The sequence below is a fragment of the Puma concolor genome, chromosome A2, assembly GCF_028749965.1.
Source record: "Puma concolor isolate L17-30 chromosome A2, mPumCon1.1.hap2, whole genome shotgun sequence".
Taxonomy (NCBI): domain Eukaryota; kingdom Metazoa; phylum Chordata; class Mammalia; order Carnivora; family Felidae; genus Puma; species Puma concolor.
Window position 1 is genome coordinate 89,260,069 of NC_141668.1, and position 14,680 is coordinate 89,274,748.

The 14,680-nt window shown below is 38.6% G+C and overlaps 1 protein-coding gene across 2 annotated transcripts in view; it reads right to left on the reverse strand.

Annotated features, from left to right (window-relative positions):
- Positions 1–14,680, reverse strand: part of RELN (reelin) — a 535,402-nt gene that overhangs the window by 27,508 nt on the left and 493,214 nt on the right. For both annotated transcript variants that reach the window (XM_025929644.2, XM_086696880.1), the window contains exons 50-53: positions 10,297–10,553; positions 6,604–6,758; positions 5,301–5,515; positions 2,988–3,165 (exon numbers count right to left, since the gene is read on the reverse strand). In XM_025929644.2, the coding sequence (XP_025785429.1) occupies positions 2,988–3,165; positions 5,301–5,515; positions 6,604–6,758; positions 10,297–10,553 (805 nt within the window). The remainder of the gene's footprint in view (positions 1–2,987; positions 3,166–5,300; positions 5,516–6,603; positions 6,759–10,296; positions 10,554–14,680) is intronic.

Consider the following 14,680-nt stretch of genomic DNA (forward strand, 5'->3'; position numbering starts at 1 on the left):
TTAAAAAAAGCGCTGATTTCTAATGCTTTTCTGAAGCATTTACAAAAAACAAGATCTGTCTACAATGTTCTTTTGCATCATACATTAAGCCCACTTAAAGTGCTTAAATAATGTTTGATCATTGGGACTTAAAGTCTAGAAAGAATCTTAAAATAAAATAATTGCAAGTTGACTATAGTAACACTCCTATTTGAGAAGTTACTTAAGCATATACTCTCCAAATATGTGTATTTGTTTATATTGCATATAAAAGTACAGTTATGGTATTATGGATTATGAAACATGCACAAAAAATGAAAATTTAAAGGACTAATATAAAACAAAGCACACGTTCTAGCATTTTTTTCCCTAACGTTTTTTTTTCTTTAAGTAGGCTTCATGCCCAGCACAGAGCCCAATGTGGGGCTTGAACTCAAGACTCTGAGATCAAGACCTGAGCTGAGTCAGAGAGTTAACTGACTGGGCCACCCAGGTGCCCCTCCTAACATTTTTCAATGGATTGTCTTGTTTTCCTCCAGGAGTATGTGCCCCACACTCTGGAGACTGCTTTAAGCAACCAGAACCCTTGAGCTTCCATGATGGTGTGAACTTGGAATGTCTATATGGTTAAGGAGGGGCATTTGAAACCAACGATTTTTGTGTGAGGTCAAAAGAAAATCAACCTTGGAAGTCAGTTTTTACGTTTAGCAGGGTCAAGATTCAGGATGATGACGAGAAGTATTCAAAATCCAGAACAAAATATTTGCCTTTGGTCTCCAGTTTATCCTCCTAATTCAGGATGACCAACAACCAGGAATAGTCTATTTTTATTTTTTTCTTTTCAATTTATTAATTTTAAAAAGTTTACATCCACGTTAGTTAACATATAGTGCAATAACATTTTCAGGAGTAGAATCCAGTGATTCATCACCTGTATACATATAACATTCAGTGCTCATCACAAGAAGTGCCCTCCTTAATGCCCCTTGCCCAATTAGCCCATCCCCCCCATCCAAAACCCCTCCAGCAACCCTCAGTTTATTCTATTTAAGAGTCTCTTATGGTTTGTTCCCCTCCCTGTTTTTATCTTATTTTTGCTTCCCTTCCCTTATGTTCATGTTTTGTATCTTAAATTCCACATATGAGTGAAGCTATATGATATTTGTAGGAATAGTCTATTTTTTCAAAAAGAGTAGATAAATAAAATATTAGGGTTCATTATGGCTATTTTTATGCAAAATTATTTCATCCCCTCACATCATAGTGAACTATGATGAAAAATCTTGATGTTTCTATTAATTTTGTCCATAATATAGTCTTGCACTGGGTTGAGGCACAATTCTTTTGTTTTTTGTTTTTTTACATGATAGAAATATATCGTGGAAACAATTTGTTACAGTTGCAATGGCAGTAACTGTATACAGAAAAACTACTTTTTCATTTCTTTAGAGGAGTTGTCTAGTTGGTACTTACTATGTAGTTTAAATGATTTAAATGACTCAGAACATAATCATCTCTATAGTTAAAGACAAGTACATCACGTGTCAGTCCTACTTCACCTCACTGATGTCAGCAAATAAATACAATTTTAAAAATGGAGGTTTACAGGTAAGAACACAAGAGTCAGAAGACATGCACTGTTAACCGTGTAAACTCTTATTAGAAAGGTTTGACCAGAGTTCATAATATAGACTTATTATTTTGTAATATAAACTTATTAATTTCTTATCCAACTGAGGAATACTAATGAAATTTGAATGTTCATGAAAGAAACTAATTTTTTTAAACTTCATTCATTACCTATGGCTGGGTTCCTCATGTTATAATCTCATTTGTTGACCAACACTTTCAGATACAAGTGAGCGTTGCTCCAATTAATTTATTAATTCCAAAGTTGGTGTATTACAGGAAAAAAAATGACAGAACAGGCTTTGTTTACATTTTTTTTTGCCACTTCCATGTTTGATTTCAGTCACTTGTGCTTTTTTGGTTTAGTCATTTTTCTGTTATTGCAACGATGAATGTACTGTATTTGTTCACAGAAATAGAACACATATATGGGAACTGTGTTGGGCAATTGTATTTACTTTGCATATTAAATAATAGTGTAACAGCAAAAGTTTCCAAAATGACCTCTCTATTTTTTTTTTTTTTCAACATTTTTTATTTATTTTTGGGACAGAGAGAGACAGAGCATGAACGAGGGAGGGGCAGAGAGAGAGGGAGACACAGAGTCGGAAACAGGCTCCAGGCTCCGAGCCATCAGCCCAGAGCCTGATGCGGGGCTCGAACTCACGGACCACGAGATCGTGACCTGGCTGAAGTCGGACACTTAACCGACTGCGCCACCCAGGCGCCCCAACCTCTCTATTCTTAATACGCAACCACATTTTAGCAGTCAGCAAATTGGAACACTGAGTTTTCTAAACAAAAATGTAGGTAATGAGAATACTGTAATAATGCTGTATGGTGACATAATGATGAGCACACTTATTGTGGTGAGCACTGAGTCATGTCAGAATTGTCCAGTCACTATGTTGCACACTTGAAACTAAAATAACATTGTATGTCAATTATAATTCAATAAAAAACTTCAGCTACTGTTTAGTCATTTTTGAAAACTTGTTTCTTTGTGATAATGAATCTATGTTATTTGCTTCATAACATCAACATCTTCCTTCAAACGGCACATCTACCGAATAAGTGAAGTAAAGAAGACTTAATGCTAGTTTCAAATTAAGAATCTTTAAAAAAAAAGCAGAGTATTTATGCTCTTTAATCAATACAGTCTGGTTTATTTCATAAATTGAGTAAATTGTAGTAGAGCTGGGTCTTGATATTCTGTATCTAAGAAACCTAAGAGATATTTTCAGTTGCCAGCCAAAGGATTTATTCACTGGGGCACCCAAAGACCGCTGTTATAACTTACTAGACCCCCACTTAACAAAGGTTCTTCAGGCACGACCTGCGGTGTGAGTAAATGCTTTCTTCTGGGGCATTAACATTACCTTCAGAGTGTGAGTCAAGTAGCAGTTGGGCCCAGAGTATCCCGGATCACAGATGCACTGTTCCTTTAAGCAATCTCCGTGGCCCCTGCAGTTGTCCAAGCATCCAGGGCCCAGGTAGAAATTATCGATTGCCCACTGCATATCTGAGTACTTCTGATAGAATCTCAATCTTACTGGACTATTGATAACACAGAAGCAAAGTAGTGAGAACAAAAGTTAACTTTACTTAAGTCCATTTTCCTATGTGTATGTTCAGTACAGAAGAGGAAAAAAAAAAACATTTAAGACACTGGCAGTATGAAATGGGTTAATAAAAAACGTTTTCTGACCGCCATTATCTATTTCTGTAATGGAACTTTAAAGCCAGTTTCATTAAAATTTTATAGTATGTGAGCAAACTCGTACATCAAAATGAAAATGCAGTGGAATCTCTATTTCAAGCGATAGGAACATTTTAAAATACAAATCTGTAACTATCATAAATGAGGCTGCTTATGAACTGGAGTCCAGTGGTTGTGTCACAATTTAGACCCATTAACTGCATTTCTGAAATTGTACACAAGGTGAGTGAAGCCTTTCACAGAGACTCGTCAGCAGACACACAGCCCTCAGGTGGTCAGGAAACAGCAACTTCTGAATCCCCAAAGGTAATCGATATTCTCAGAACAGCTGTGCTAATTAGAAAACGATTTTGAAAGGGTTATGTGAAAGGGCAATTTCCCCAAGATTTTGATTTCATCATTGCTCTTCTCTGTCTTTGGGGGAAAATACAAACCTCACAATTAACCTTATATCAGAATGTGCTGCACTATTTTGGTGTAAAGAGTTCAAAGTACACGAGGAGACTTTCTGGGGTGATGTAAATGTTCTGTATCTTGTTTTATGGGCTGGTTCCGAAGGTTACACATTGGTAAGAACTCATTGTGCTGAACTACTAAGATGTGTGCATCTTACTGAATTTAGGTTTTACATCATTATTAAAAACGAGAGAGGAATAGAGGGGTAAAACGAGGCAGTGATATCATGGGCCTCCCCAGCACCCATTTCACCCATTCACCCTCCATAGGAGTAATGGAACTCCCCTAGCTATTGACTGACTCCGGAACGGGCATTCTTGAGCTAATTTGTGCCAATGGGACACAAGAAGGTAGTAACTCCAGCTCTGAAAGAAAAGCAACTCTGTTTCTCTTCCATTGGACATAGGTAAGGATGCATTCTGCAGCAGTTTTCTGGAAGCCATCTATGTTCATGAGGCCTGAATATTACACCAATGTGTGAACGGAGGAGCAAAGAAAGAGTCATTGTAAGAGTAGTAAGTAATAATGTCCTTGAAGACATTTTTGAGCATGTGAATCAATCCTAGAATCCAGTTACTTTGGATTGTTTCATTACAGATATAATACATTTCACTTTTAATTGAGTCCATTTGCATTGGGTTTTCTGTTACCTGTGGCTGAAAGTATCCTGATCTAATCTCCTAGCACATTAATAGACTAAAACCTTTAGATGTGTTCCAGGAAACAGTGAGTGATCATGTAGTAGATGATATTTATGGGCCACTGGAAAAGCTGAGTGCAAGCACCTTATTCAAAGGCTCTATATGTGCTGGACCTATATCGTAATTCTGTTTCATAAGAAGGTTTTTCATTTAGCCAGTCTCTATGATTCATATGGTGGAGGTACACCTGTCATTTTCTTCAATGTATCTTTTTTCCTAATTTTACAGTCAAAGGAAAAGCTTTTAGAATTGCTTAAATTAACTTATCTACAGACTTTTCAGGGAATAGTTTAATCATCTTGGCTCACTACTGCTCTAGGCTAATTACTTTTCACAGCAGGTGCAGAATGTAACAGAAAAATGAGATCTACAAACCACACTTGTACAGACAGCATGAAGAATTAGGTTTTGTACAAATAGTATCACCACTTAGGACTTGCTGTGTCTTCATCAATGGATTGACAGGCAGTAATATGGAAAGCATGTGATGCATGGTGGACCACAGTCTACAAGACCCATAAGGTAGCTTATACCTTTTCATCTGGCTCTAGGACTATTGCTATTGCTGTGTCTCCATGTTCAGAGATTAATATGGAAAGTGGAAGGGCTTGCCAAGGCCCTTCTTGAGAAGCCTGAGGATTTAAACTTGAGGTCTCCTCAAGTCAGTTCATCATGGAGGTCATTGATTAGAGAACTTTTAGAATTAGGGGGTAAGAGCATTTTACCCACAATTACACATAATTTCAGGCTCGACAAGTGTCCCTCATAGATTTATGGATGCTTGGAACCAGGCTTTATTTGAATTTTCTACTTACTTCCCCACTAAGCTTTCAGGAAGTGGGTAGGTGATCCTTTTCCACCCTTTGGTTGGAAAGAATACTGATGGCTGAGAAACACTTCCAGAGCATTTTGGGTCTGCAGGTAAGCACTGAGGGACCAGATAATTCCAGCTCACACCAAAGTCGGTAGAATACTGCACATGAATTTGATTCTGGGCAACTTTTTCAGACACTTTACATCCAACAGAAATCTAATGAACAGAAAAGAAAGATTGGAAAAATATTAAAACCAGATTACATATTTCTGCTCTAAGGACTTGGCAGCAAGAAAGGTGCTGATCACTTGATAGGTGTTACACCACATCCACTCTGTATTTTCAGGATCATTACTTATTCTGCTGATGGACAGGGTAGTTGACGTGGTTGCCCAAGATGACAAATTATAGAAAGTGCCAAATATATTGTGCAGGGAGTTTGGAGAGAAGCTGAAAGCTGCGCTCTGCCATGGCTGGCTGATTGCCTTGGAAGGCCTGGGCCCACTCTTACAAATTGTTGTTTGTTGTGCTAATGGTCTGGCACTTCTATTTGGCAGGATGCTCGACCAAGAAGGATTGCTAACAGCTTTTCCAAGTTTACTGTTTTGTTGTACAATTTATGACTCTCCATACATCACTTTCAAATACAAGTAAGATGCAATGAAGTGATAACAGAAGGTACTTTTAATAAGGCACAGCACCTTTTGTTGCCCCAGACAGGCATACTGGAACATTTGTTGCTAATACAGTGGGAGTGAGGTAGACAATAAATTGGATGACATAAAATAAATTGGTTGACACAACATCTTGGCCAAAATCGATGCTGGCATTAATGCTAATCATGCCTTTGTTTTCTAGAATTTTCTTTCTCCAGGAACATTACAATAGTCTTGCGAAAACAAAACAAAAAAAGGTATTTATAACCATAATAGCTTTAATCTTCTCTTAAAGGAAGAAGGTGGCTAAGTCATATAATGATTTAAAATATGATAACTTAACTCAGCGTCCTACGTTTTTATTATCACTATTTTGCGCTATTTTGCTCTGTTTATTCCTGGACAGAAACGCATTTACTCTTATGAAAGTTTTACGTTGGCATAATTCAGAAATAAAATAATTTTAATCACTTTTAATCATTAAGTTATATACAGTAGAGATGTATATTACCTAAACATTACATTTTATTTTTCAAAGTGTATATTAAGTCAATGAAATGTTGTATGATCTTTGCCTCAAATTTTTTTTTTCATTTTTATATTGCTAGTGTATAGGTATTTATGTAATTGAGACCATAACATTTTCACCTTGAATTGCATGATCCAGCCTTCAGTGGGAGTCAGATCATGGGTCACTGCATACACTTCTCTTCCATCATGGCTGCCACAAATCATGACACCATCAGGGGAGTCACAGAATCTTTCTACTGTGCAATCATCGTGGAATAGCCAATGCTCATTCACTTAAAAAAATATAAATTTTATGACAAATTTATGACAAAATTACTTGAAGCAAATTTACACATTAAGCAAGATCTTGTACTCTTTTCAGTAGAAATCTCTCTTATCTTACATACAATCCACACGCAAAACACTAATGTAAGCATATCATTTTAGGAACATGGATCCTAGGAGGTTGAGATATACATACTGTCCAATACTGGTAAGTCTACATTTAGAAAAAAAGTATATTGTATGTGTTATAAATAAAAAGCAAAGGGAAATGTGTATTGATTCTTTTTTTAAAGTTTATTTATTTTTTAGTAATCTCTACACCCAACGTGGGCTTGAACTTATGGCCCCAAGAGCAAGAGTCACATGCTTTTCTGACTGAGTCATCCAAGTACCCCTACACTGATTCTTTTCTGACAGATACTTAACTTTTAGGTAGGTTCTAAAGAAGGACAAAGAATTTCTAGTAATACAAGAGGGAAGTGAGCTAGCTACTTCTAATCAAATTCTGGCAGTGTCATCTGGGTGATTAAAAAATTATGATAGTCAAATTCATAGAACCAGAGGGTAGAATAGTGGTTAGTAGGGGCTGAGGAGAAGGAGAAATGGAGACATGTCCGTCAAGGGGTATGAAGTTTCAGGAACACAAGGCAAATAAGTTCCGGAGATCTATTGTGCAACAGAGGGCCTATAGTTACCAATAATGTACGGTACACTTAAAAACTTGCTAAGAAGGTTAAACAAAAAGGAAGCGGGTTCTGTGAGAGGAAATGTTAGGAGGTGATTGATAAATTTATGGCCATGATTGTGGTGATGTGGTGTATAATTATCTCCAAACTCATCAAGTTGTATACATTAAAATCAACAGCTTTTTATATGTCAATTATACCTCAATGAAGTGACTAAAAACAAGCTTATGTCTAAGGAAAACTTAGGCAACAAGACTATGACTTGATTAGCGCTGAGTACATCTTGTTGTCTCTCCCTCTCTTTCTCAATCACACACACACACACACACACACACACACACACACACACACACACACACACAAACTGTCCACAATGTCCTTTCTTTTCTGGAAGGGTTTTTGTTTTTTTAATGTTTTATTTATTTTTGAGACAGAGAGAGACAGAGCATGAGCAGGGGAGGGGCAGAGAGAGGGAGACACAGAATCCGAAGTAGGCTTCAGGCTCCGAGCCGTCAGCACAGAGCCCGACGCGGGGCTCGAAACCACAGACTGTGAGATCATGACCTGAGCCGAAGGTGGACGCTTAACCAACTGAGCCACCCAGGCGCCCCAGGAAAGGGTATTTTTTTTTTCAACGTTTTTTTTTTTATTTATTTTTGGGACAGAGAGAGACAGAGCATGAACGGGGGAGGGGCAGAGAGAGAGGGAGATACAGAATCGGAAACAGGCTCCAGGCTCCGAGCCATCAGCCCAGAGCCCGACGCGGGGCTCGAACCCACGGACCGTGAGATCGTGACCTGGCTGAAGTCGGACGCTTAACCGACTGCGCCACCCAGGCGCCCCAGGAAAGGGTATTTTTAAAAAAAGTTTATTAATTTATTTTTGAGTCAGAGAGAGCACAAGCAGAGGAGGGGTAGAGAGAGAATCCCAAGCAGGCTCTGCACCATCAGGGTGGAGCTGGATGGAGGCTCGAACCCACTAGCCGTGAGATCATGGCCTGAGTCAAAACCAAGAGTTGAATGCCCAACTGACTGAGCCACTCAGGTGCCCCTGGAAGAGGTATTTTTAACATTATGATTTTATTCCAGAAAGTTTAAGAAGGAACATATCCATAAATTGCATTTAATTCATGATACACTTTGATTTTATAGGTCCAGCGTTTCTCTGAAAGTTTCTTGTTTAGCTCCAGCATTTTCTTTGGAGATGAATGGGTACAATCATAGGCTTGGGGCTACTGTGCAAGTAACAGTTGGATGGTCTCAGAGGAGTCAGAGGAGAGACCAAACAATTGGAATTCAGCCTTCATCTATGCTGTGTCCTTTTGAGTTTGTCTAAGCATTAACATATGTGTACAGAACAAGCATTTTATGTCTGGGATTCAAATGGCTACCACAATGCCATTATCTGTGAATTTTCATTCCAAATTCCATCCCAATTCATGGGATTTTGCAGCTACATTTAATCGTGCATCTAGTACTCCAGAGCCAAAGAGCACAGAAATTTGAGTTCCAGTTTATTCTAGGGCACATAGTTTATGCTAGAACTCTGCAATCCTGATGAAAGCAGGTTTTTACATTAATCCACTACCTCATCAATATCTTCTGAAATATCAGAAGCTACTTCTGTAATTAGATATTATAGTTTCTAAAAAACTATTTTTGCAATTCTTCAATTGTACATCACCAATCAAGCCTAAAGTGCAAATTGGTATTTTAGGTACTTGAAAAAATAATCTGTATTTGCTTTTATTCATACAGAAGCAGTGTTTAAATTATTTTCTGGCCATAAACTCACTTATGTAAATCATTTCACAGGGAAAAAATAAATGAATAATTTAACAAGGTTCTGAACCAGATCTGTGTAAGTAAATCTTCTCAATAACCTTCTTCAGAGAATTATTTTCACTGTTCAGATAACACTTGCAGTGTTGGTATGAGCCGTATAATTAAACATCACTACTTGACCAGAAGATACCATGTTTTATGTAGTATTACCAAGGATGTGGCATGACAAAGCCACAAACTTGATATAAGTCACCATTTTTAAAAAAGATGACCAGAACAGGGCGTCTAGGTGGCTCAGCCGTTAAGCATTTGACTTTGGTTCAGGTCATCATCAGACAGGTTGTGAGTTCCAGTCCCACATGGGGTGAGCTTGAGACCTGCTTGGGGTGAGCAGGAGCCCTGCTTAGGAGAGCCCTGCTTCTCTTTCTCTCCCTCTCTCTCTCTCTCTCTGCCCCTCATGAGATTCTCTCTCTCTCTCTCTGCCTCTTGCTCAGTTGCACCCTCTAATAAATAAATAAATAAATAAATAAATAAATAAATAAATAAATAAATACCAGAATAGTTTTATGAAATGAAAAGAAAACAAGACATTAAAAATGAGCCTAGCACGGAGAGATCTTTTTTTCTATGTCACCAGGATCACTGCTCTACTACTATTGAGAATAAACAGTGACAAGCAAAACCTGAGACACTCTCTAAAACATGAAATGTCATCACAAATGCAACTAACATGTAGCAAAACAAGACACTTGTCTTTGGATATTAAAATAAATGACTAGGAAATACTGGCTTTCTACCCAAAGGAGGAACAAGGAAACAAAGAAACAAATAATCTCTTAAAAAAAGGAATTATTATAGGATGCTATTTATTAAAACATACTTGCTGCTTAAATGGAAGAAGATTTAGTTCCAGTGTAGATCAGGAATTTTGAGAGACACAAAAGGGTGAAACCATTTTCACTGTTTCTATACCATTTGAGAATCTGTAAGAGCTTCACATTCTACTTTTTTTGAAAAGACCCAAATCCACGCTACATTTCTGCTGGATTCGTATGTAGCATTAGTGATAAATGTACCTGCAGTTTTATCCTCCATAAACATGTCAAAAGCAATTCTCCCGACGGGGCCGGCGTCTGCGGGGGAGCGCTCGTGCTGGGGCACAGGGGCACTGCTGAAGGTATCCAGCATGACCGTCCTCTGGTCCGCAGAGCCCGAGATGAGGACATTGTCGATGGCCCAGTCATTCTGATCCAGGCCGTCATGTCTTGGCTGCCACCAGCGGAAGCGAGTGGCAATCTCTTTAGCATCAGGAGGGAGAAGGATATTCACGAATCTGTACGAAAATGATGGCAGTGGGAGGTAACAAACTTGTCAAATGTCTCATGCGAGTAAAAGATTCACAACAAGAGGTAAGATATTACACGTCACGTGGTGGTGAGGGAAGGACAGGAGATAAAATTAAAAAACTTAATTTAAATAGTTGATTTAAATGTTTATTTTAATTTTTTTAATGTTTACTTATTTTTGAGAGAGAATAAGAGACAGGAGAGAGAGAGAGAGAGAGAGAGAGAGAGAGAGAGAGAGTGTGCAGGGGAGGGCCAGAGAGAGAAGGAGACACAGAATCCAAAGTAGGCGCCAGGCTCTGAGCTGTCAGCCCAGAGCCCAACGCGGGGCTCCAACCTATGAGTGGTGAGATCACAACCTGAGCTTAACCAACTGAGGCACCCAGGTGCCCCAAAATTTATTTTAATTTTTAAAAATAATTTAATAATTTTTAAAATGTAATTTTTATAAACCATGATAAACTGGTTTGAGCTTATGAAGGTTCAGGAGTCCTTAAATTGGGGAAACAGAATGTGAACAAATTCAAGGATTCTGGAACTATCTATTGTAATTGTCCCTGGGCAGGCCTTAAAGGGACTTTACAATTTTCTGCTTGCCTAGGGGCCTCTCTGGATCTATAAGCCTAGAGATATGCACTTTGGTAGACATAAGCCAATACTAACTTTTGTTTTCTGTCTCCTAGAGGTTGGTTTCATCAGTTTCCTTCCCCTGGTGCCTTGATTTCATTCTACTCCTGTAAGTATCAGCAAATTGCTTAGAATACAGACACTGAATTTAGACACATGTGGCAGGACATTTGAGTTCTCAGCTTGAGGGTACCAGGTTGTATGTAATTACTTTATGTGGTTTAATACTGACTTTGTCTTTATGTTTTATTGAAGACATTATACTAAGAAATGCTGAGTAAGAACCATAGGGTAACAAGCCCAGCATGCTGTCCCCAACACAGTCACCAAGAACAGACATGGACAAATATGACTACATGCTCCAATATGAACCATAACCAGCTAGACATGATCACAATTACGCATTTAAAGCCCAAGAATATATCAAACATTTTGAGCTTATACTCACAACCATAAAGTCTGTTGGGGAAAATAATTTCCTGAGGTTTACTTTCCTCTGCATAAATTCCCATCTTTCTATCCATACTAATCTACCTCCCTAACACTAAGGGCTGCCTCTTAGTGTTAGTGTTCCAAGATGGGCCAATAAGCCCAAATCCATCCTGTGAAGAACCCTTAGGTGGAGGACTTTCATGGTGGCCCCTTTAGTTTTCGTCTTTCACACTGAAGAGGGTTCACCATTTTGTTTGTATTTATACACTATTTCCTTGTTGATTTTATTTTCCTTCCTCTTTTCTCTTTTATGTCTTGTTGAGAGATTAGGACCAGAATAGTAGGCAGTATTCCAGATGAGGACGCATTAAGATCCATTCAATGCTGCGGTCCTTTTGGTTGGATTTTCAGTACTTGAATTTTAAATACTTTTTGACTATGTCCGTCATTTTGTGTACCCTTTGGGCCAAGACAGCTTAGTGGATCTTGGTCTTGGGGAAGGAAATTGTAGACCGTGAATCCTAGATCCTTGCTTGTATAGTTACTGGCAGTTTGGAGACCATCCGTGCTTAGGCAGGCAATCTTTTCCAAAGTTTATTTCCTCATGCATCTCACTTTCAAAGCTCATCTGTCCTCTCCTTGCCCTCTTTTTGTATCCTCACCTTGTATGATCTTCCTATAGCTTATCTGCTTTGATTTGGCATGTTTAACATTTTAAAGTGTATTAAATAATATCAGAAACGTGTCTGTTCCTAGAGAGGCATACAATCATACTTATTTACCCAGAGCAACGATCTTTACCTTTTTTTCCTTTCCAATTTTTTTTTTAATGTTTATTCATTTTTGAAAGACAGAGCAAGACAGAGCACAAGCAGGGGTGGGGCAGAGAGAGAGGGGGACACAGAATCTGAAGCAGGCTCCAGGCTCTGAGCTGTCAGCACAGTGCCCGATGTGGGGCTTGAACTCATGGACCACGAGATCATGAGCCAGAGTCCAACGCTCAACCGTCTTAGCCACCCAGGCACCCCTTTTCTTTCCTATTTCTAATGTAGTTTCCTTTCTCTGATAAATCCTTGACCACGTTTTAAAAACCCTTGGAGTAGAAATTTATCTAAGGCTGTTGAAAGTTTAAATAAATTATGACCACTGTTACTACTTCAGTCAATTTGTTTCTCCTTCAGAGAACTCAAGTAGATCAGACAGTTATGCTTTTATCTTAACTTCATTCTCCCTGCATATTATGCTAAATGTTCAGGAACTCATACCTGAGAGTCTTTATACCTTTTTCCAAAAAGACTAAGGAAATAGTTTACTTGGCTTATCTGTTATCTTCTAACTAACAGATGAGCACGTTTTTGTGTGCTATTACACTGTGTTCCTCTTAGCTTCTATTTGAATTCCTTTACTACTGTCCAACTTTAAGGTAAGTGCAGGATTTAAAACTTTTGCTTGTGGCTGACATTTCCTCAATTGCCATTTCCCCCTTCTTCCTTCATAATAGGAGCCAATCTTTATAGTGAGGTGAATAGTTGTCCAGAATAAAGACAGTATGTCCAGACTCCCTTGCATCTGGGTGTGTTTCTGTGACTAAGTTCTGGCTACTGGAATGTGAATGGAAGTATGGGCACCTGTTAGGAAGAGAGACAGCACACCCTTCTTGCCCATCCTCCCTCCTGCTGGTGGGAAGGTGGAGGAGCTGGGGTTGCCATTTTGGACCACTAGATGGAGGTCATGTGTTGAGTGTGGCAAAAACATAAGGTAGAAAGAACCTGGGTCTCTGGTGCTTATGGAACCACTGTAGCCGCCCTTGGCTATTTTCTTCCAGATCTAATTTATATGAGAGAAAGAAAAAAAAAAAAAACAAAAACCTTATAAGTTACTTGGGGTTTTCTGTCATTCACAGCTGAACCTATTGTTAATGGACACACTGAATTTAAATGATCATTTATAAGATTCTTTAATTGTTTTTATTTTACCTAATTTTTAGCCTATACCTGGTTTGCCATACACTGAGGGATTATCTATGTTTTGTCTTCCTTTTTTGGTGCTTTTAATTCTTCTACGTTTCTGGGTTTAATTATTCTATATTTCTCCTTTCCCCTTTCCTCCCCTAACCTCTACTCTGCTCTCTCCTCTCCTCCAACCTTCTTTCTCTCTCTCTTCTCTTCCTTCCACCTTAATAGATATGCTCTTTTACTTTTAAAAACTCTTTTGACTTTTCTCATTGGTCACACCAATTGCTTTTTGCCTTTCCGGAATATATATCTTTTAAATGATTCCTACATTGCATTTATTAAGCCCATTGTGGGGGTTTTATTTTATTTTTTATTTTTTTAATATGAAATTTATTGTCAAATTGGTTTCCATACAACACCCAGTGCTCATCCCAACAGGTGCCCTCCTCAATGCCCATCACCGACTTTCCCCTCCCTCCCAGCCCCCATCAACACTTAGTTTATTCTCAGTTTTTAAGAGTCTCTTATGGTTTGGCCCCCTCCCTCTTTTTTTTCCCTTCCCCTCCCCCATGGTCTTCTGTTATTTTATTTCTTTATGATTATTTTTTTTAATGTTTATATTTTTGAGAGAGAGAGAGAGAGAGAGAGAAAGAAAGAGTAAGAGAGACAGAGCGTGAGTAGGGGAGGGCCAGAGAGAGAGGGAGACACAGAATCTGAGGCAGGCTCCAGGCTCTGATCTGTTAGCACAGAGCCCCACGTGGGGCTTGAACTCACAAGCTGTGAGATCATGACCTGAGCCAAAGTCAGACACTTAACTAACTGAGCCACCCAGGTGCCCCTAAAACTAGTCATTCTTAAAATAAAAACCCAAACCAGCTATTTATCAGCTCAGAAATCTTATCTTCATGTCAGTTTCAAAGCATCTTTTTTTTTTTTTTTTTTTAGTTTTTTTAAGTTTATTTATTTATTTTGAGAGAGAGAGAGTATGTGAGCAGGGAAGATGCAGAGACAGAGGGTGAGAGAGAGAATCCCAGGCAGGCTCCACGCTGTCAGCACAGAGCCTGATGTTGGGCTCCAACTCATGAACCGTGAGATCATGACCT